This window comes from Drosophila ficusphila, unplaced genomic scaffold (genome assembly GCF_018152265.1).
Source record: "Drosophila ficusphila isolate 14025-0441.05 unplaced genomic scaffold, ASM1815226v1 contig_198, whole genome shotgun sequence".
NCBI lineage: Eukaryota > Metazoa > Arthropoda > Insecta > Diptera > Drosophilidae > Drosophila > Drosophila ficusphila.
In genome coordinates, this window is record NW_025064092.1 from 3,361,574 (window position 1) to 3,384,196 (window position 22,623).

Below are 22,623 nucleotides of genomic sequence, written 5' to 3' on the forward strand. Positions count from 1 at the left end.
AGTCCAGGTAGGAAGGTATCGCCATCTTTCACCTGGAATTAAAATAAGAATTTAAATTAAAAATTTTATTATTTAATTTAATTTATTCATTTTTAAAACATACCAAGCTGGTTGGCGAGGCACTGCATCCTGGAGTGGAGTTCAGTAGAAAGCACTTCACACACACACACACACTCAAAAAGCCGGAATCAGTTTCTGAGAGAAACTGCCGGTCATCCCGGAGAACTGAAAATTTGGGCGAAATCCACTGCTATCCCATGACGGATGAGCCAGAACCACTTGGGAATTCTAAATTCACCGCCGCGTTAAAAATGGGTAAAGAGCATAAACGATGACGTGGCCTATAGTTAATGTAATTAACATTACATTTAAATAATGTTTACATAAAAATAATGTTAGTTAACATAATGTCACTTTTTTGCATGTTTCTTGTTTATTGTTGAATGTGAGGTGATGCATGTTACATGTTGTATGTTGCATGTTGCATGTTGCAAGTTGCACTTAGCAATTCGCATGTAATATCTCGATTCTTCAGTGTTATATGTTATATGTTGCATGTTACATGTTGCATGTTACATGTTGTATGTTGCATGTTGCATTTTCAAATTAGTATGTTATATGTCGATTCTTGAGTGTTATGAATGATATATGTTATATGTTTACGAGATGCGTGATTTAATTAATAAACCTTAAAGGTATCGATTACTTAATATAAATTATAAAAAATATAAATAATAATTTAATATTTTATCATTATAATTAATAATAATTAATAGGTAGCATTGCAGCAGTCATTTAAAAAAAGCTGAGGATTTGGCAGCTTCGTTTTCGGTTGAATGGAGTGGGCGGTCTAAAGTGCCCTCTTGTTGCTGCAGCGATGTTGCTGCTGCAATGTTGCTGCTGTGTTGTTTCTCCTGCGATGTTGCTGCTTCGCTATTGCAATGTTGCAGCTGCTTCTTTTACGTGGCTGCTTCTGCTGACCCATTTTAAAGCGACTCCGCGGCTGCGCATGCGCCTTCGCTTGCACTGCCAAATGCCGATCGCAGCCTGCCCGAAGTTTTCCCATCGCAGCGGCGCTGTTTGGACATCCGAGTTCGAGTCCGTGGCAAGTCCATCCATCAATTGTGGCCGGCTGGCGAAGTGAAAACAATGCCAAACAACTTTTACAATGTCAGCGGCTGCGGGGCCGAAGAAAAGTGACAGTGGGGCGAGCAATTAAAAATGGTTTTACGCGCTGAAAGCGACACACAAAAAGGTAAACACTGTAAGCCCGTGTAAAAGGTGCTGATGTGCAGCGGCACTACAGCAAACACTTGTTGAAGCCGACGCTTGGTTTATGCCTTTCGCTGTAATAATTTCAATTATTTCCATTGTCAAATAGTTTTCAAAAGTCTTTGTTTTATATGCCCTCCCCAAGGGTTTTTCTTCTTTATTCAAATTTCACTCGGATTTAATTAATATTTATTAAATATCTAATTGGCATACAGAAACTGTGTTTACATTTTTCATTTCGTTGAAGGTTGATTTTATTTTGCCAGATTAACAGATAAAAAGTGAATTTTACAAAAGAATGTTGAGACTTTTATTTAATTTGTTATAATATTATCTATTAATCTGTTAAAATATTTTATTTTAATAATAAAGATTTTTAAAACAACAATATAATATATATTTTATTATATAATATAATTTATAATCTAATAATAATAATGTTTCTTTTAACAATTTAAATATAAATTTCCTATAAAAGTAGGATGACGCGGCTAAATGCAGAGAGCGTTAGCCTGGGTGGAATATCCGCTGGTAAGGTGGGTTTCTTCGCTAGGGCCAGGTAAGTGACTTGGCTAACAGAGGCCAACCATGGTCTCACACCAGTGTCTTGTAGGGTGGAATAACAAGTTTTGGTGGCAAATTTAGGGCGAACCCAATTTGAAGGGGGAAGTTCCGGTTCAATAGCTGGTCAGACTTTCAGTTGTTTACTTTGCGCAGCGGAAAACCGGGCCGAATTCACCCGCTCGAATTTTTTTATATTTTTTTTTACCGCACCCCCCCGCCGGCAACACGTAGTGTAAACGAAATTTTTGCCGCAAATTGGTGTAAATCAAAAAGGCGATCGCGCGGCTTTTTTTCGGTGTGTGAAAATGTATCGAAGATGAAAGAGGCGAAGAAGGCGCAAAGAGAGCGAAAGAAGTGCGTGCCGAATAACACGAGCGGCGAGAAGTGCCAAAAATAAGGTAAAAGCAACAAGAAACAGGCTGTGGAGAAAGGCAAAAGGAGAACGTGAAGCGAAGAAGGAAGAACGAAGAAAGCGGCGCAGAGAGAGTGCGAAAGCAGCGGCAACAAGTGGGCGAAAAAGAAGATGTGCAAATGACAAATTGGTCACAACTCCTGTTTCCCTGCGCTCTCTCTCACTCTCTTTCTCACATTCTCTATCTCCCTCGCACCCGGGCACGCACATCCTCATCCTACACCTTTGCCATCTCACTCACGCGCGCGAAGTGGGAATAGTCGGTCAAGTTCAGGTGGGAACGGAAGCGGCAAAGGAAGCGGAAACATGCGGAGATCCGTTACGAATTTAAATCGAAACCACTACTTCGTCATCGGCTTGGTTCTGGGCCTCCTGCTTAGCTGCTACATTCCGCAGGACATCTGGGAGCTGGTGCAGCAGGAAGAGTGTCCACAGGAGGCCGCCGAGAATCTGCTCATCGAGCGCTTCGGCCAGGAGTTTGAGCCGCATCTAAACCTCATCAACAAGCCGCTGGCGGCCAAAAAGCCGGTAAGCCAACTGTTCCCAGTATTAAAATATATTTCGATTTGAATATTATTTAGCAGGGATCTTTATCCAATCATTTAAATAAATATTTAAGTATGTTAATCTTAATACATTTAGGTAAATATATGTTATTATTATTTTATACACATAGACGCTTGCTTACTAAAATAATGTCACAACTTTATTGATTTGCAGATGCACAAATTTATCCTACATCCTGCTTCACATTCGGTAAAGGAATAATTTTTTTAGCTATATTCATTTCCGCATGAGAACTAAATTAATAACATTTGTATATTCCAATTTCTAATGAAAACCATATTTTTTTTAACTCAATAATGGATTAGACTATAATCTGAAGGGGGTTTATCTTATATAAAAATCTAACCAATAGCCTAAGCGTTGAGGTAGTAAACCAAACAATCTTAACTCGAATCCACAAAATCTGATTTCGCAACGGGATTGGGAGACCGTTTTGATTTGTGGCGCCTCCTCCGCTGTGAAATGGTAGACGAAAAATGCAAATGTTTTTGTCGTCGGCGGCATCGGCACATGTCTCATATATCAGGCATCAGGCATCAGCCATCGGTCCGTGCTGATAGTACTTTATTGACCTTCCTGCTTATCGCCGGAACGCCACACTCGACTACACCGAGTTACTTTGGTTGGGGTTAAGACTAAAGACTAAGCCGTCTTTGAGAGGGTCCCCAAAGATCCTCAAGAAATCTTTTTAGGAAAAATTGAAAAGAAGGTTCACATCTTTTTAGAAATATAGATCCTCTTATCAATAACAAACTCTAACCCTATTTCCATTAACCCTATTAAGAGTTCTTAAACTCTTTGGCATCTTTACAATATCTTACTGAACTAAAATCTCCAAAAATGATGGGAATTCAGCCGAACTTAAATAATTCCAACATATAACTGGCACCGAATATGTTCTTTGTGACCAATAAAACCAAATAATAGAGTTCTGAAGGTTAAGCAGTATTTAGAATCCAGACCACTAACAAAATAAATGACCAAAAAATTTATATTAATTTCGTACAATATTTCAAACGTGTACGCATTTTACTGATAAGAAAGGTATAAAAATACTTTGGAGTAAGGGTTCACAACGCGTGCGGCTCATAATGACTCTTCCAGTTTCCACAGAAACCTCTCAATCAACAAGTTATAGTTTCCGAGCGCGCAGTGTAATTAACACCGAACATTTGTTTCACATATTGTTTAAAGTATTTTCCGGGTGCAATGACCCATTCCACACTGCCTATATGGGTATGGGTTCTCGCCAGCCGATTAGTCGCAGACCCTGTTGCTCAGTGTCCAGTGCTCAGTGCCCAATTGGGCCTCAACTTTCGACCGTTTCGTCTCGGACGTCACTTCATATATTTGTTTTTTATTTCGGCCTGAATGGTTTTGCTTATCGGTGTGTGCCAGTTCGAATTGCCTCCTAACGATTTATTTTATTTATTGATTTTATTTGTACAAAGCCTAGCTTACAATATTCTCGGACTCTCACTTTTCCCCTGATATTTTTATTGGCCAGAATCACATTTCACAGTTTTAAATGCACTGCGACGGTAAATTCCAGACGATCGGGTGCTCGTAAATTAAATTCAAATAAATAAACGCATTGGAAATTATGACCCGCAGCAAAAGTAAATGAATGTTAACTGATACACTGTCCATTTGTTTTGTAAATTGATTGAAAGCACATTTATTGAATTAAACAAAGTAAGCGAGGTGTTTTGCAATACGAATTCGAAATACGCTTTAAAATTGTATTACAAATTTAATTGGATTTCAGTTTCTCATGATAGGTGATAAAACAATTCTAAGGACCAACTATCCCTTTTAAAATAAAGACGAAATATACGTTTTGAAACTTAGAATCTTTACGTTTTTAAGTTTCCAAAACAAACGATCCCTTTGGCAGAGCATTTTCCCGGCAAAAACTGAAATCGATTAAATATTTTCTTACGGCGCACGCTTTTTTCCACCTCATGTTCAGCAAATTATGTTGGTTTTTTTAGGTTTTCATATGCTGATGTTAGCGTTTTGTTGAACACGTCGGATATATATAATTTTTTGTGACGCCGCAGCTTAATAAAATGTTAATAATTTGTTGCACGTTTTTATGACATCGCAAACTGGATTGTTGCCATTATTTCTTTTTGGAGGTGATGTAAAAGTGTCGCCGAAGTTGTCGTACACGTCCCAATTTGAACTCGAATGGGTTTACGGAGGAGGAATTCGTAATTGAACTTAGTTTCGGTGAGAGTTTTGGGTTCTTAAAAAATATTAAATTATAATACTCCAAACTCTTAGAGCAGTAGAAAACTGTTTAACTGGGAGGACAAATAAATAGGCTAAACAAGTTCTTATATTGTGATTAAACTGGTTTCATAATCAACCTAATACGATAATTGATTATATGAACAATTGGATCATTCTTTAATAATTTTCCTTAGATAACTGGTTTTATGAAAATCACAAAATATGTAATTATATCGACTCTGTCTATAACTTTCTTTAAAGTTATATAACATATAACATAACATCTATTGTGAGTAGATAATATTAAATTGATTTTCCATAGATGCAGACGATACAGAAATTGTAAATTATTTTTGAAGCCCCACTTCTATAAATTGTTTTTTTTTTTTCATTTGAGTGATGATTTGCATAACTCTTATGGCTTTTTTTTTCGTTTCGTTAAAAGTGCTTACTTATATCTTTATTATTGCCTTTTTTATGAGGCGCACATGGCTCAAGACTCACCATTTCTTTGTTGGTCTTTTAATGTGCGTAATGAGTGGATGTTTGTAGTAAGACACGGGTTCGTTTGGTCAGTTGGATGACCACAGATATCTTGAAACTCTGAAATTGAATTGAGTTACCCAACAATTATCAATACCCTTAAGCCAAACCAAAAGTTGGGTTCTTAACACAACCAACATTACGTTTCAATCAACAAAACTTCATTTAAGAAAATCTTGCATAAATCATTATTAAATCCATTGATATATATTTTTTAGAAGAATATCCTTGGCTTATCCCTAAAAGGAACTCAGTTAATTGGAAACATGTTAATACCCTGTGAAAGGGTAGAACGAGATTATACAAAACTCGGACAAAAGTCGTCTGCCATTCACTTAATAAAAGACAATAACTACGTTTGCTTAGTGTGGCCCCGTGTGTCCGTGTTCGTGTGTACTTGTTGAAGTTAAAGCAAACATATCTGGACACAGATATATATGTATGAATACATATGGTATATATATATATATGCTATATATGCGAGCGAACCAAGTGCGATTGTGTACACACTATTGCTAAGTGGCAGTTAAGTGAAATCAGAGACGGCAGCACTTTGAACTCCAACCCACAGTTTTTTATTTTTCTTTTTTTAATTTTTGTTTTTTTTTTTTTTTTTTTGGCTGCTGGGTCAACGGTTCAACTTTAGCTCTTCCAAATCCGGATGATCGATGTGGGGATCGGGGATCAATGGATGGGTTCGGTTGGCCCGTCTCCGATCTCTCGACACCTGTCCAAATCGACCCAGTTGGCTGTCAGACGTTCTGTTTGTGTTTTGGCTTTCAACTCAGATTGTATAGGTTACTTACTACATTTTCGAAAAAAAAAAACAAAATTCAAAAACAAAAAAAAAAAAGAAGGAAAAAGACATGGCATTGTGCTTCCGCCACATTAAGCGCCACATGTGCATGCTGATGCGTCAGAACTTCGCGAAGAGTTGCGAATCCAAGCTGAACGACCAGATCAACATGGAGTTGAAGGCGTGCCACCAGTACCTGGCCATGGTGAGTGCTCCTGGGGAAGGATCTGGGTAGTTGGATATAGGAAAGCACCATCAAAGAGAACTTGAAGCATTCCGGTTAAAGAAAATGTTCTATTTCCTTGTAGAAGATATTTTACTTTTACGTTTTACTCTATCTTTCAAAGATTTCCTAAAACCCCAAAGAGACTTCATATTTAGGGAAACTAATCTGTGTAGCAGTCTTTATATTTTCAACTAGTTAATATCAGTATTTCGAAGAAATATAAGGTAAATTTCTTATATTTCCAGAAGTCAATTAATTATTTTCTTGCCGAGAGTTAAGTACCATTTCATATAAATAATCAGTTGTATTTTGTGCCTAGATTTGAATTGAATAGCTTTAACTGATCTGCAGGACCAAAGTGTTTACATTTGCTTTACCCACTACAAAGGTATACTGGGGTATATACAATAGGTAACCATCCCATCTTTTCATAGGCATATCATTTCGATCGTTCGGATATCAGCTCCCCGGGATTGCACGGCTTCTTTCTGCAGGCGAGTGCCGAGGAGCGGGAGCACGCGGAGAAGATCATGAAGTACATGAACAAGCGCGGAGGTCTGATTATTTTGGGCAGTGTACCAGAGCCGATTCCTTCTTTTGCCAGCACTTTGGAGGCCATGAAACACGCCCTGACAATGGAACTGGAGGTGAATCAGCATTTGCTGGACTTACACAAGTTGGCCGGAGAGGAGTCGGATCCCAATCTGTGTGACTTTATCGAGACGAACTTTCTGCAGGAGCAGGTCGATGGACAAAAGATCCTGGCGGACTACATTCGCCAGTTGGAGAGGGCGCAGAATGAAGTGGGTGACTACCTGTTTGACAAGTACATGGGTTCTGGCATGCATCCCTCCAAGTGAACCTTTTACAAGTGGACTCTCAGCCGTGAAATTTGTACAGAAGAATTCTCCATGTGTTTTTAATAAATTTTTCGTTGACCCTCAGAAGGAGATCGTCTTTTTCACCGATCAATGGGGTTTTGCCTCTCGGTTTTCGCTCTTTGGTTTGCCCACTCACTTATCAGCTGGTTGGCGTAGCACTAGGTCTATAAATACACCCGCTTATCGGGTCTAAAAGTTGCGCAAGATTCTAATTGAAAACGAAACCGAATCCAAAACCGAAAGCGAACTGACCCCAAAATCAGAAGCTAAACCCGTTTGATAATCGATTTGCGTTCTGCGATTAGTTCAGCAAAGAATATAGGGTGTATCCCTGGGGGGTAAATGGTGGCACTCGATTGCCGATCCTGTGACTCAATTGCTCTTTGAAACCCCAGATATGATAATCTTGAATCTATAAAGATAAACGTTGAAACGAGTACGACACAAAATAATGTTTGCCTCTCCGATTATATAATCAAACAATTGGAACGCAATCATGATGGAAAGTTGGCAATGATAACCACTTGAGATTTACAAAAGGGTTATCTATAAAGAGGAAAATCCTGAAAATCAGCAAGACAATATATTCTTGAGCCTAAAAAGATAATATGTTGACTTTTATTTATAAAAGCCAAAGGTTTTTGGCAGCTCTTACGTAGAAAAGACTATCTTTTTATCAAGGAAATATTGGGATATGATTACTTGAAATCTATATTTTGTGATTTAAGTGCTTTTGTAGTGATTATGTTTTACTCATATTATTGTTTTCGATCGATCAATTCAACTGCAATCTCTAAAGATAAAACTGATAAGCCTAAAGAAAGTTTCTTTTTAGGTCACATACCTATTTTAACCCAACTAATTAGGTGCTATGGTATCAGAAACTGTTATGTTAAGAAGTTATTTATTATTAATAAACCAAGTAGATATCAACGATGAGTTAACAGTTTCCGCACTTGAAGCCCACAACAATGCGCTTTATTAATGCAATTGAAACTTATGTTAAAGCGCTGCCAGAAGTTCGAGTGAAATTTGCAGCGATCTAATCCCCTAAGTGATTCATAATGAGTGGAAGCAGCGGGACGTTGCCTCTCTGGGTGACGATCCCAATGGGAGTTGTGGGGCATCCCCACACTCGCCACAAACCGAACTCGATCCAGAAGCGGATCGCTCGGATCTGAATGGTAACATCTTGGCGGGACTTAATTGAAAAGCGCGTCGCATTTCCGGTCTGAAGTCTGAGGCCCCCGAGGCCTTTATTCGGAGGCGGGACTGTACGGTGGTGTACGGTGTACGGTGTACAGTTGCGGCCCCAATAAATTGCCATGAGCCGCCCCATGAGGACGGACTGGTCTGGGACTGGGACTAGACTAGATGGGATGCCTCCCCCGCGGGCGTTAGAAAAACTCGGTGTCTGGTCGACGGCGCACTTGTCCCAATTAAGATTTTCGTCCAATCCAATACAATTTGCAGCTCAGCTGCCCCATGTAAAAAATACAAGCCGAGATTGCCAGCTGCCCATATGCCACTATATTGCTACATATATGTACCTGATCCGTATGCCAAATGCCCCAAGGCACTGCACATTTATTATTTATGATGCAAAGGTGTCGACTCGACGGCGACAGAGTGACTGAGTGATTCAGTGGATCAGCCAAAGAAATCCACAAGTCAGTCGTCGGTGAGGCAATCAAAATATATCCGATAGGGAAGTTGGATCTTAAAAACATATAAATGGGACTTACATTGTGTGGGATTAGAAATATCTACAGTTGCATTAAAATTAGCTTTAAAAGGCGTTCAGTACACTGGTAAATATATTCCTTATTTTAAATGCGTATACTTTGTTGATTTCCGGTAATAAATGCAAGTAACGATTTAATGATTTATCGATTCTTAAAACAGGCAATTTAAGCTATAAAACCTAGAGCCAATAATAATTAAACGCTGACAAGCGACTCGGTTCATAATTGAATCAATTACCCAGGGGTAGACAATCGTTGATCCATTAATTTAAATAATTGATTTTAAATACGGTTCATTGACGTCTTTAGCAAATGGGTTAAGGGCACTTACTGGAGAAAAAACAACCACAATTTGTAAATCAAATATTGTTTTTATGGGGACCAACATGATCAACAATTTAAAACTATTCAGTGAGAGATTTTGTAGTTGAGTTTTGGATAAAATTAAATTTTAAGCTTTTAGTTATTAAATAAGATCAATTAACCATTTATTTTGCAATGAATTAGTTTCGTTCAATAATTAAATCATTTGGAAAGACAAATAACGAGGAAATCGTTTACTTTTTGCGTTTCGCTCACATAAGTCATGCGATTCAATCAATGAATTAGTTATTTCGCAATCGAATAGCTCAGTTCAGTAATTGAATCATTTGTGCAATGGTATCAACAGCCACTCAACAAATCGATCAGTTAAACTGAGTTGGTTTAATTAATGAAGTCATTCATTGCAGTTACAAAATAGGGGAATCTAAAAATAGTTGTGCCCAGAAATAGCCGAGTAAATATAACTTAATTTACTATTTCAGTAACCCCGTGTTAAATCTTGAGTGAGATCCAGATGCCATTCCTTGGGCTCATTACACTTTGCTTACAAAAGCAAACACACCTTAAGTAGTCGCCATATAAAATAATGCTCACTCGGGCTATCTGGAGATTTATTACACCCAATGCCGACAACTAGGGCCATATAATCACTGTGCGGGAACTGTGAAACTTTTATCGCGTCCTAAGTTCAAGTTTAGCCATTTCCTGACTCATCCACCCAAAATTTAAACCCACGTCTTTCGATATCACAAACTATTCGAATTCTGTGAGTGTTTCTCGCCTAAGACTCTTGGGTTTTGTATTATTACAAGGGTTTTGCATTGTTTTCACTGGGATTCAATCGATTTCTCTGTCGGGCGGTCGGAAAATAAAAAACTTTGTATGCGGCCATATATTTCAATCAAAGATTATTGGCACTGCCTATAAATAGTATGTTTTAATATTTATGCTTCCCACCAAAATCCGTAAGAAGTACTAATTCATTTACTTTATATGATTTGTAGTTGTTTGTGGAAAATTATTATTTACAATATGAATTTTTAGATTGAATATTCTAATATTTATTTGAAAGGTTTTAATATTATAGTGTCTTAATATCAAGTGTATTTTGTGATAACCTTTCACCATATACATAGTTTTTTTTGAGCAGTAGGTTATTTTAAAATTTATCGTTAATCTTCCAAATTTCATTGATTTTTTTTATCCCTATTTATCATATATATATCTTTGCTGGGTCTGTTGTGGGATCGGTTTACCATAATTGCCAAGGTGCTATTTTTTTTTATTTCTCTGACGAAAGAGTTGGTTTTACTGCATGGCACCGAGTAAACAAACGAAATCCCTATCTCTGTGTGTTTAATTAAATTTTCGGAATGGGAATGGGGAATTGAAATTGGAAATGCCATTTGTTCTTTAGTCCCGTTATTGTGTGGTGACGTCGTCTTACCAATATCTACTGATAAGACGGCCAGTCGATAAGGCGGTTAGCCAGTTGGCTCGGTTCGGTTGCCTTTTTGCCTTTCTGCTCGTCAATAAATCGTCGCCTTAACTCGCTGGCTCACTTCCGTTGTTGTCATATTACGTCACAAGGCTGTTGCAGGTGTTATCTCTGCCGTTATTTGGCCCACGTGCTCCCAAGATTTTCCTCGATCGGTGGCGGAAATTTATCCGCTAGCGGGAAATTTATTAACGACTCGAACCTGTATGGTTTATGGGGAATTTGGATCAAAGATGCGAACTCATTGTTCAGGTGAACAAACCTTTTAGTGAATCACATTTTCGCCTGGCACGACCTCGTTGCGGAATTGCTAAAAGCCGACAAGTTTTTAGGTAGTGCTACACAGTACACAGTACAGTGAGCACTGGCCAACTAGCAACGCATTCGTGTTTATTAAAATAAACAAGAAAAGAGTGTAGTATTTAATTCTTTTACTTATAAACCTTTCCGAAAAGTAAAATCAGTTGCGCATTTCGTATTTATATTGAACCTTTCTTATCCATTTTATTTTTATAAAGTTTCCTTACTAAAATAGCATTATTAAAATAGCACAGCGACCACCGTTTTGGTTTGTGGTGTTATTCATTGAATTTCCCATTCATCATTCATATTTAGAAAAGCATTTTTATTTACCCAAAAGCCGCTACAAAATATCGAAGCGAACCAAACAAATCTCGAGAGCGAAATCCCAACCGAAATGGATGTTGATTTTTTTGGTGTTATTTTTAACCGTGGTTTATCTTTCGGCAATATTTACACATTTGATGATTGGCAAATGTGCGTGTGTTCCTATTCTGTTTTTTTTTTTTTGTTTTTGGCTGGGTTGTGTCCGTGTATCTTAGTATCTGTGGTATTGGCACAAGGTCAGATCTTGAACCGATCCACCGGGGATCAAGCTGTGACCCCAGCGTGGTAATTAAAGCGCCACATGGACCCATTAAACGGCCCCCAATTGCATACGAATACGAAACGATACTGGGCACTCGGATACTCGCCACTGCACCGCCTGCAATTCAATTAAATCGGAGTGGAAATTGATTTTCTCGAGCGCCCCTAACGCGACTTTGATTACCCCTCTACAGAGAGAAGAAAATTGGACTTGAGTAAATGTTATAAAAAAGTATTTACCAATATCTTATGATATAAGATCTTTTCAATCTATGCTAATAAAATACAATCTAAGTGACCTTCTAAGCATATTCGTTTTTGCTGATTATTTAATACAAGTTAGCAAGTGGTATTCATTTTTTTGTGTGGCTTACTTATTTGTTTATTTGTATAAGGATGATTACTGATAATTGCTCATCGAGTTAGCAACTGCTGGTGACGATCCATTACGCATCTCCACACTTTTATCGCCACTTGAGAGCCATTTGGTCCAAGGACTGGTCAAAACTCATCACCAGATAACGAATACAGAATGTTTTTAAAGTAGCGAAATTGCAAATACTTTTACATTGCAATACATATTTTTTGCTAATTAAAAAAAAACAAAAGTTCTATTACATTTCGCTTTCATTCCAACAATATTTTGTAAATACTCGTCAATACTTTAATATTTGTTTCTAATAATAAACTGTTAAACCATTATTCCAAGATAGTTCAACACACTTTATAAACAAAACCATTTGCCTAAAATTATACAGGGTGCGCCATCTCGAGCTTCGGTATGAAAATATTGAATAACTTTGGAAAACAACAAAAATTCATGGAAAATGTTTTATGTTTATTTAGATTGATCCTTTACAATTAATTTGAGTTAGTTTTTGAAGGGTCTAGAAAATTTCTGGTTTCAGCAGGACGGGGTCCCATGTCACACAGCAAAAGAAACCATGGAGTTTTTGCAGCGAAATTCCCTGGATGCATTGTGTCAAAAAGAGGCGATATCGACTGGACGGCGCGTTCGCCGGACTTGACCCCGCCGGATTTCTTTTTGTGGGGTATACATAAGCAAGCCCTAGACCATCACAGAGCTCAAGGAGAGTATTCGCACCGAAATGGCCAATATATCGGCCGATATGCTCAAGAAAGTAATGGAAAATGCTCGAAAAAGGACACTTTTTGCCATCAAGAACAAAGGAAGTCACTTAGTCGATATTGCGTCAAAAACTAACTCAATTGAACTGTAAAGGATCAGTCTAAATAAAAGTAAAACATTTTCCATGAATTTTTGTTTTTTTCCAAAGTTATTCAATATTTTCATACCGAAGCTCGAGATGGCGCACCCTGTAGTTTCATTAGCTTGTTTTTGGTTAAACAATTGATGCAACCTATAAGCACTTTGGCTGCTGTAAAACCATTAAGTAATACCAATCGAAACTGACCCTGGCCACTTTTACCCGCTTTACGATGCCATAAAAACCCGGCAGCAAACAGCTTGTTTGCCGTTATTAAAAATCTATTGAGAATGATTTTTAATTAGCCATAATTCCTGTAAACTGCACAGCACCCGACAACATTCGCCTGGACAAAAAACAAATAATAAAAAGCGAAAAACACAGCGGGTTGGTCCAAAGTGCTTGCACAACTGGCAATTGTTTATTCAACGAGCTCAGGTGGAAATTAAGGTGGAAAAGGGGAGGAGTGGGGAAGGGGGAGTGACCACCTTGCACGCTCCTCTTTGGGGTCATCAGTGAGTTAAAGATGGCCAGCAAATTACTCAGTCAGTTGCATGTGTGCAAATTGCGAAGGGCGGCTAGACGCCCACTTAAACGCCAAATTAAGTGTGTTTACCCAATTTTACTGCTTCTCCAAAACTACCTTGCACAGTGAGTCACGAAAGTTTGTGCGTAAGGCCATATTTCAGTTCTGCGAAATTCTGCCAATACTCGGTAATCCATTAAATTCCAGTCCAAAGCAAAAAAAAAAAAACAATGAAAAGATTTGCTGCAATAAATCTGGTGAGCATTTGTTTATGGCTTCTTAATGTCAGCAGTTTAATATAAGTCATCAGTTTAGAATATATATTGTTTTAGTACAAAATGTTGTAATAAACGTTGCTTAAAAATTTATGACTAAATGATACTAAAATATTTGAAGTTCAATTTCCAAGAGATTATATCTATGAACAAACTAATCGTTCTATTATACAATCAAATAATCACTCATTAAATTCTAGGCCAAGTCAACTTCAAACTCTATTAATTTGTATATATTTAATAACACGGAAGAAGTGTTTAGTAACAACTAAAAATGCCATAAGTCACATGCTTTTTCTAAGACACAATAATTAATAATAAGTATTCCATTTGACGTCCGCCGAGAATCCAGTTGTCAACTTATAAAATCACATGGCATTAAAGCCGTGACCTGACATTATCGTCGTTTCTAGGCATTCTGGGAAACGCAATCGTCGGTTATATTATATTTGTATTTTCGCTCAGTCATAACCAAAACGAGATAGTGGATAAAAAATGCTCTTCGGGGGGGAATTCCTCGTCACCGTGCCAAACTTTGAACAGTCATCCAATCGTAAAAACAAGAATTAAAACTTACCCTCAAGTGGGCAGGGAAAAATGGAGGCACTTGAAAGAATCGGTTTACGAGGCGGCCGTCTTGAGTACATAAGCGTGGTGGAATAGATGTAATTGGCCAGATAAAAGACCCTTAACGCACTTCTATATGGTTTAAGTGCACGTCAGCAGCCAAAAATAGACAGGTGGAAATTGGAATTGAGAGATAGTATTACGTATATTGCTTCTCAATAGAAAATAGTGAAAGCCAGCTGGTGGAAATTAAACACAAAGCTATCAACATGGTTTTGTGCACATATTTCTTTGGAACCAACACTAAACAAAACCGATTCGGTGGGCGAATATGATCCCTTTTAAATATAAACTGGCTACCCAAACGAAGTCACGTACCATTCAACAGATCGCTCTTCTTGATATCAAGAATTTATTTCCCCCTAAATCATTGGAAATGCTTCTAAGATCGGTTCTCTGGTTTCTTGTAATCGATTAGCTGGGCTACGGAGGGGATTCCCGGAAATGGGGAAATTGTTGATCTAAAAGGTATATACATTCATCTAATTTCAAAACCAAATATTTATGCTTTTGGCAATTCGATTCCGAGAAACGGAATTCTCGATTTTTGCAAAACTGAACAATCGGTTGCACTTTAATTTGCAGAGCTAAGATCTTTAAAGTACTTTAAAAATAAAATTCATAGTGATTAAAATTTCTAAACGGAATGAAATTGTAAAATATTGAAATAGTTTACCATTCCTTATTAAAACCTATGTTTTTTCCCACGTTTTCTTTTTGCAGGTAAAAAATGTGATTCGACCGCGGTACTACTCCTCGGAGCTGGGGATCCGCGAGAAGCTCTTCATCGGGGTGATGACCTCGCAGGAGCACATAAACACCTTCGCGACGGCCTTCAACCGCACCACCGCCCACCTGGTGAACAAGATCAAGTTCTTCATCTACGCGGACAGCGTGAAGACCAACTATAAACTGAAGAACATCGTCGGGTTCACGGACACCCGCGAGAGTCGCCGTCCCTTCCACGTGGTCAAGTACATAGCGGACAACTACCTGGATGAGTACGACTACTTCCTGCTCGTCCCGGACACCGTTTACGTGGATGCCCGCAAGCTGGTGAAGCTGCTCTACCACATGAGCATCACCTTCGATCTCTACATGGGCGGTGCTCGCATCGGGTTGGATCCTCCGGGCGGCAGTGCCTCCGTGGATGATCCGCCACACCAGGAGGAGGACTCGCCGGGGGCCAGTGATCGCAACTACTGCTCCCTGGAGGCGGGCATCCTGCTCAGCAGCAGCGTCATCCGCAAGATGCGGAACAACCTGGACCGCTGTGTCAGGATTGGAAGCACCAACGACCACAGCGTGAACATCGGGAGGTGCGTCAAGTATGCCAGTCGGGTCTCCGGATGCCAGGAGAGCTTCCAGGTGAGTCCTCAATCCCAAAGCCCAAGAGAATCTCAATGCAAATAGCATTTAAGTACTGCACAATTACTAGTTCTGACTGTATAGATAGGCTTGTAATGGTTGGGCAATGATTTTTAAAGTAAAGATATTAAGATACTAGTAAAAATTACTTTTTGTATAAAAAATAATAAACATTATCATCTGAGTTATATTCAGGTGGTGAATTACAATCAAAGCTAAAAGTTATCTTAAGCTTTTTACTTACCTTTTAACTTGAATACATTCTAATCCGTATAACACCCTTTTAAGATATTTTCTATTAATCATACCCAAGAGAAAATAATCTTTTTAAGTTATTTGTATATTTTTTTGGGTTCTCAATTATTTGACCGATTCAAAAACAAATTGTGAGAAATCTGTACGTGTCGTTTATTTATTTAAATCACTTGCTATTGACTCAAGAGAAACGCACAGACAGGCACTCAATTGTATTCGATCTTGTGCTGTAGCCCAAAAAAATCTTTTCATTGATACAATTAGTAAAAGCTTTTAATGAATCTGAGAAAATCGTTTTGACGTTTAAAAAATCTTAGGCAATCATAGTTTATTATAAACCATAATATATAATAATTCCCATGTACTGATTGCTTAAAACAGCTTTGGTTATTTATGAAAACTGAAGCAACACTGCTGAATGGTGACCCTGAAAAGCCAAAGAAAATAAAAAAAGAGCCAAGCTACAACATTGGGGCAAATGTACTCTTATATGCAAAGGCGTAGGTTGGGTTTTTTAATGGGGGATCTCAAGAATTGTAAAGTATGAACAGATTCTAACAGCTATGGTTAAAATTTCTAGATATTTTAAAGATCTAAATTAATATAACCAATTTTAGAAATCATTTAAATAAAACATGTCGAGGTTTCCTAAATCTTCGTTAAAAATCTTCGAATAAAAATTACAACTCTTTTAATCGGGAACATCTTTGCAGTTACAATTTCCCCTTATATTTCGAATACTTTAAATATCCGCAAGTATTTGCTGGTATACTTATTTAAGTATTTACGTTTCTGTTAATAATATAATATAATAATATAATATCTTTATGACCCAACCCCCTTAAAAATCCCCCTTCGTACGCCTCTGTCCCGAAGCAAACACACGCGCTCCGCAAAGAGCAGATGAGCAACCAAATTCAGAGCAAGACCAGAATCACTCAGTTGATGGACAACACAGTTTATTTAATTTCCAAGTAGCAACAAAAGAATTTCTTTGCCGTCGATTAAGTTTGCGCAAGGGGGGAGGGGGCGTGGTGATGGGCGGGAATGCTGTGGATGTTAACTTCACATCGTGACAGTTTGAGAGCAACTACTTAAAGCCAGACGCTAATTGTTTATTCCTTTAGTTTGTTTAATGGTTAGTGGTGTTTACATTTCAGATTATTTTCGTGTTTTTATAAAATAAAACAATTTGGAATTTGATGAAAAAAATATATTTTATCATTAGTTTATAGTTGATACAAATGAAAAACCCTTCAATACATTCTTTACAAACGAACTGAAAGTGGGTGTGTCTTTCTAATTAACATTTCAGCTTTTTGCTCTATTTATACACAGTTCAGTTGAGTTTTGCATAAACAGCGCAGAAACCATGGGTAAATGGAACTTTTTTTAGTTGGTTGATATTCAGATGTTAGTTTTCACATTCGTTTGATTTCGATTGGTTTGTTTGGTTTTGCGTTTATTTATGCGGTGGGTCAGCATGGAATGATTTATGTCCTATGTGTGGTCTCTCCAAATCAACATTAACCAGTGGAAATAGAAGCTTTGAGTTCCATGTTTCTGCTGAAATTATTTGTTGATTAAGGTGTTTCATCTCAATTTTCCTAGGAATCAATATAATACATTTTCTTTTTTATTTAAGAGAGTTTAAGGTGCTCAAATAATTAGCTTACATAAAGGAATACTTCTTCAATTTTAATATACTTCACTATATTATTGGAACCTTTCAATTGAAGATCGTTTTTTTTTAATGTTAGCTACCAAAATATTTAGATAGCTTAAAATTAAAAATTCTATGAAATGTTTTAGTAAATCTTTAAACCATATTTTCTGCTAATAATGGCTTGCGTACCTCATGATTTATTTCGACTGCATCTGTCCAAACAAATGCGGAGATATGCAAGTGTGTTTGCCGGGGTGTTTTCGCTTAATTAACTGGCCTAAAGAGTTTGCTTAACGGCGTCGACTTCAAAAGTTGCAATGCTGTCCACTTTTTTCCCCCGGGGAATTGATTAATGTGCGCGGGCCAATTAAAAAAGCGCCTTTCAGTCGAATGGAAATAATGCACAGTGGAAAAAAGGGGGGCAAATCCGCGATCGAATGGGCGATCTTTGTTCCATTAGTGCGACATTGTTAATTTAATTATGCTCGCTCTGCGGAGTCTGTGGAGTTTTTATGGATCGTAAAAGGGATCGTTTCATGCGAGCATGTGGCTGCCAAGTCGTGGGATCTCCGCTCCGACTTTCCTTCCACGGAATCGCGATCCAAGAAGCATACATACATACATAGAACTTGACCCTGACCTTGGCCAACTGCCTCGATGTGCATTTATCTGTATCTGTATCTGTAAATGTATCTGTATCTGTATCTGTATCTGTATCTGTATCTTGATTGCCTTGCAGGGCATGCGGCAGTATAGCTACGCCTTGGACGCCCCGAATCGCCGGCACCGCGACTTCAGCGAGCTGGCCAAGGAGGAGGCCTTCCGCAACGCCAGCACCGTCTTTCCCGTCCAGTCGCCGGAGGACTTCTACCGCCTGCACGCCTACTACTCAAAGGTGAGAAGAATAAAACTAAATTAATAAAATATATACGCTTATTTTGTATCTACTAAACAACCACATTAATTAAAGTTCGTTAAATTAATATATTACTATTTTTAAACCATTTTTTAAGGCGCTCTAGAGATTTGAATGGCATTAATAGAAAAGCTATTAGATAATTTTTTGGGATTAATTAAAGCGTGTATAAGCGTGTTTAACAATACAATTTACAAAACACATTGTTAAATATAACAATATAAGCAAGTAAGTTGCTTAAAACCTATGAAGAATTGATTGGAAAATTCGTATACAATCGTGGGTGCCAATGAAACCTCTAGAGGTTTAAAGAAAGTTGCTAAGAAAGTAACTTTGTTTATTGAAACTTTTTCTTTAATGGATTTTGGATCGATAGCACTTATTTCCCAACGACTACAAGTCTCCACAGAATTTACAAATAAATGACTTACGAATCCCTTAATTTTTCAGCACCATCTGGAGAAGGTGCAGGAGCGTGGCTACGCGCTGGAGCAGAAGTCGTACCGCATCGCCAACGGGAGCATCTCGAACAAGATCCTGGAGATCCGCTGGCCACTGGGCGTGCCACCGCCCAGTGCGCCGGAGACGCGCCACGACATCCTCACGTGGCAGCTGCTGAACGGAACGCACAGCTTCCTGCCGCACGGCAATGCGGAGCACGCGGTGGCGCCGCTCTCGCGGATCGAGGCCATGGACTTCGCCCGGGTGCTGGAGATAGCGCTCCAGTATGCGGCACTGAAGCACCCGCGACTGAGTTACCACAGCCTGCACAGTGCCTACCGGAAGTTCGATGCCACGCGTGGCATGGACTACCAGCTGCACCTCAGCCTGCAGGAGGGATCGGGACGCAGTCGCCGGCTGCTGGTCAAGAGCTTCGAGGTGGTGAAGCCTTTGGGCAGAGTTGAGGTCGTTCCATCGCCGTACGTCACCGAGAGCACCAGGATCGCCATGTTGGTGCCTGCCTTCGAGCACCAAGTGCCGGATGCGCTGCAGTTCGTGGAGCAGTACGAGAAGATCTGCATGGAGAACCAGGACAACACCTTCCTGCTGCTGGTAAGGGATCATGGAGATAGCGAAGATTGGTTGTCTGTGTTTTAATGTTTTGGTATTACCTCAATGTCTTATGTTATCACTTAATCAACTACAATACAATTGCTTTGCCATGTTTAAATAGTATTAAGAAATTTAAATAATTCATTTGAAGCTTATTTTAAAAATGTATTTATTATAATAATATTTGAACATATTTTCAATCGGATGACATGTCTTTTTAATAGTTTATATACAATTTATAAAAGTTTATATTGTTAAAGCAGTTTTAAATTAATCTTTATAAGTGTAATCATTTGCTTCGTTTGCCAAAAATAATATTTATAATATTTATATTCAGTGCTTTAAATTATTAACATCAAAATAACATCGAGAGACAAAAAATCCAACGTAGCATTAATTGTGCATAAATCCCAAAATATATCATTTTATCCTTGTAGATCTTCATGTATCGACTGGACTCGCCCAGTAAAGGCGACGAAGATCCGTTCAAGGGCTTGAAGACGCTGGCGCTGGACCTCTCCTCCAAGTACAAGACGGATGGGTCGCGGATCGCGTGGGTTTCCATCCGCCTGCCGGAGCAGCTGAGCTACCCGGTGGATCCGCAGGACTGGCTGCTCCACGCCTCCATGTACGGACCGCGCCAGCTGCTCAGCCTGGTGGTGGCCGATCTGGCACTGCCCAAGCTGGGCCTGGAGTCCCTGGTGCTCCTGGCCACCCCGGGGATGTCCTTCAAGGCGGACTTCCTCAACCGCGTGCGGATGAACACGATCCAGGGATTCCAGGTGTACGCGCCCATTGGCTTCCAAATGTATCCCTGCCGCTGGGCGCACTTCTGCCGGGAGTGCGACACCTGCGATGTGAGCCAGAGCAGCGGCTACTTCGACCGCCACAACCACGACGTGATCGCCTTCTATAGCCGCGATTATGTTCAGGGTGAGTGCTGATATTAAATTGGCTTGCCTACCTAAATGAGTTCAGTTAAATAGTTCAGTAAAATAGTTCAGTTAAATAGTTAATTCCGGCTAACTGTGCTCCTGCTCAAATAGACATAATAATAATCACCTAAATCTGATTAAGTTGTTGAATTACTCAGTTATTTAAGTTTTTTATTTGCTGCTAAGGAGTTTCATTAATTAATTTAATAACCTATTAAGTGGCAGTGTGTGTATATACTACATTTTTTTTTGTTTAACTTATCTTTGCAACTAAATTAAAACTGATTAAATTAAGTATTTATTCGTAAATGAGAAAATAAGCAAGTAAATGTTTGAAATAGTTTACATTTGAAAAGTTAACCAAATGCAATAAAATAAACTTGTTAATTGGAACATTCCTTCGCGAACTCTTTGAAGTGGCAATCTCCAATTTGTTGTTAAATTTTCTTATCTTTTACATTTTAATTCACACATTTTTTTCTCACTTTCAGCTCGGAAGCTGCTGCATCCGCAGGGATTGCCGATCATCCGCAGCGACCTGGACATCGACCAGCTGCTGCTGCAGCCCGGCGAGGAGACGCGGCCGCCGGGCGTGGAGAGCATCCTGGACATGTTCGTGGCGGCGCAGCACTCGGTGCACATCCTGCGCGGCGTGGAGCCGAATCTGCGCTTCGGCCAGGCGGTGCGGAATCACCTGGCACGCGGCGGATCGCTGCCGGATAGCCTGCCAGAGCGGTGTGGCCGGGAGCAGTGCATCCACTTGGCGTCACGCAAGCAGATCGGCGACGCCATCATCCGGTACGAGGACAAAAGTATTCTGCACAAATAGCACGGATCCGACGGCTCCTTTCGCCAGCTAAAAGCTCCTGCTCCTGCCTGTAATATCATCAGTTCCTTGTCAACATACGAAACGTACTGCATTAGATTTCCATGTGTAAATAAGAGATCGCGTGATTGAAGTGAGTGTCGTCGGTGTGTGCACGGCGTGCACGTCGAATAGATCCTGTCCAAGGATTTGTGCCAACTCCTATACTCGCACCCAAGGCCTAAGTTCCACATTCGATGGTGAAATATAATGGTGAATTATAAATCCCGTAGGCGGACCTATCTCAATCCCCACACACTTAGTTATTTAGGCCTAGGCAATTTCCGTTGTTGCTTGCTTTAAAGTGAAACTTTCAATGCTCAAAATGGTAGACAGCAAGAAATTAGTTGTAGTTTAACTAAACGTAGTTTAGCCATTCAACACACACACACACACACACACATTCGATTTTCGCATGTAAATACTTAGCATACGCCACACATCTCTATTAAACGATTCCTATCTTTCATACTGCTAGCGAGTAAGTTAGTTAGTCAGGCGCACCATCGACTCCTATTTAAATGACTAGTTAAGCTAAGTGTTATGTTAATACCACCTAAGTGAAACGAACGATGTGGCTGTACGAAAAAAAAAACAAAAGAACACACAGATGCCGCCTTGCCTCAAAAAAAAAAAGAAAAGAACGTGTTACAATCCCCTCAAATGGGCTCTCTCAAAAACGGTGTGCCAAAAAGGATATACTATACAATAACTGGTTTAAATTAAGGAGTCCTGTTAAAACTAAAAATTAAATTGACTTGCTAGATATCGGCTAAGGAAAATAAATATATGGTCTGAACAACTTGAGAAAAAGATTTAAAAGAATTGAAACATAAAACTCCCATGTAAATAAATATCTGGAATTATAAAAATATAACCAGGACAATTTGTATATTATTAGTAAAGTTTTTAAGTGCTTGCCAGTTTTTTTTTAGCCGATATCTACATTGAGAA

General features: G+C 39.0%; 2 protein-coding genes across 5 annotated transcripts; both read left to right on the forward strand.

Annotated features, from left to right (window-relative positions):
* Positions 1-1,967: 1,967 nt before the first annotated feature.
* Positions 1,968-22,590, forward strand: LOC108095579 (chondroitin sulfate glucuronyltransferase). 4 transcript variants are annotated; one of them, XM_017196733.2, is made up of 8 exons: positions 1,968-2,234; positions 2,500-2,776; positions 2,969-3,004; positions 15,335-15,979; positions 18,640-18,795; positions 19,267-19,869; positions 20,307-20,802; positions 21,296-22,590. In XM_017196733.2, exons 2-8 carry the CDS (start codon positions 2,555-2,557, stop codon positions 21,631-21,633), a joined length of 2,496 nt encoding a protein of 831 aa, XP_017052222.1. In that variant the 5' UTR covers positions 1,968-2,234; positions 2,500-2,554; the 3' UTR covers positions 21,634-22,590. The 4 variants fall into 4 exon arrangements, with proteins under 4 accessions (XP_017052222.1, XP_017052221.1, XP_017052223.1 ...); XM_017196735.2 differs by having other exon boundaries at positions 2,214-2,234; positions 2,645-2,776; XM_017196732.2 differs by having other exon boundaries at positions 1,968-2,776.
* On the forward strand, positions 6,356-7,565 carry LOC108095580 (ferritin heavy chain B). Its single transcript, XM_017196736.2, has 2 exons — positions 6,356-6,597; positions 7,053-7,565. The coding sequence occupies exons 1-2, from the start codon at positions 6,463-6,465 to the stop codon at positions 7,476-7,478; spliced, it is 561 nt and encodes a 186-aa protein (XP_017052225.1). The 5' UTR covers positions 6,356-6,462; the 3' UTR covers positions 7,479-7,565.
* Positions 22,591-22,623: the final 33 nt, after the last annotated feature.

Bases quoted from the DNA above. Each gene is read 5' to 3' on its own strand.
- LOC108095580 (XM_017196736.2), top strand. From the start codon at position 6,463: ATGGCATTGTGCTTCCGCCACATTAAGCGCCACATGTGCATGCTGATG. The intron at 6,598-7,052 runs GTGAGTGCTCCT...ATCTTTTCATAG, and splicing joins GCCACCAGTACCTGGCCATG to GCATATCATTTCGATCGTTC.
- LOC108095579 (XM_017196732.2), top strand. From the start codon at position 2,555: ATGCGGAGATCCGTTACGAATTTAAATCGAAACCACTACTTCGTCATC. The intron at 2,777-2,968 runs GTAAGCCAACTG...ATTGATTTGCAG, and splicing joins CGCTGGCGGCCAAAAAGCCG to ATGCACAAATTTATCCTACA. The intron at 18,796-19,266 runs GTGAGAAGAATA...TTAATTTTTCAG, and splicing joins TGCACGCCTACTACTCAAAG to CACCATCTGGAGAAGGTGCA.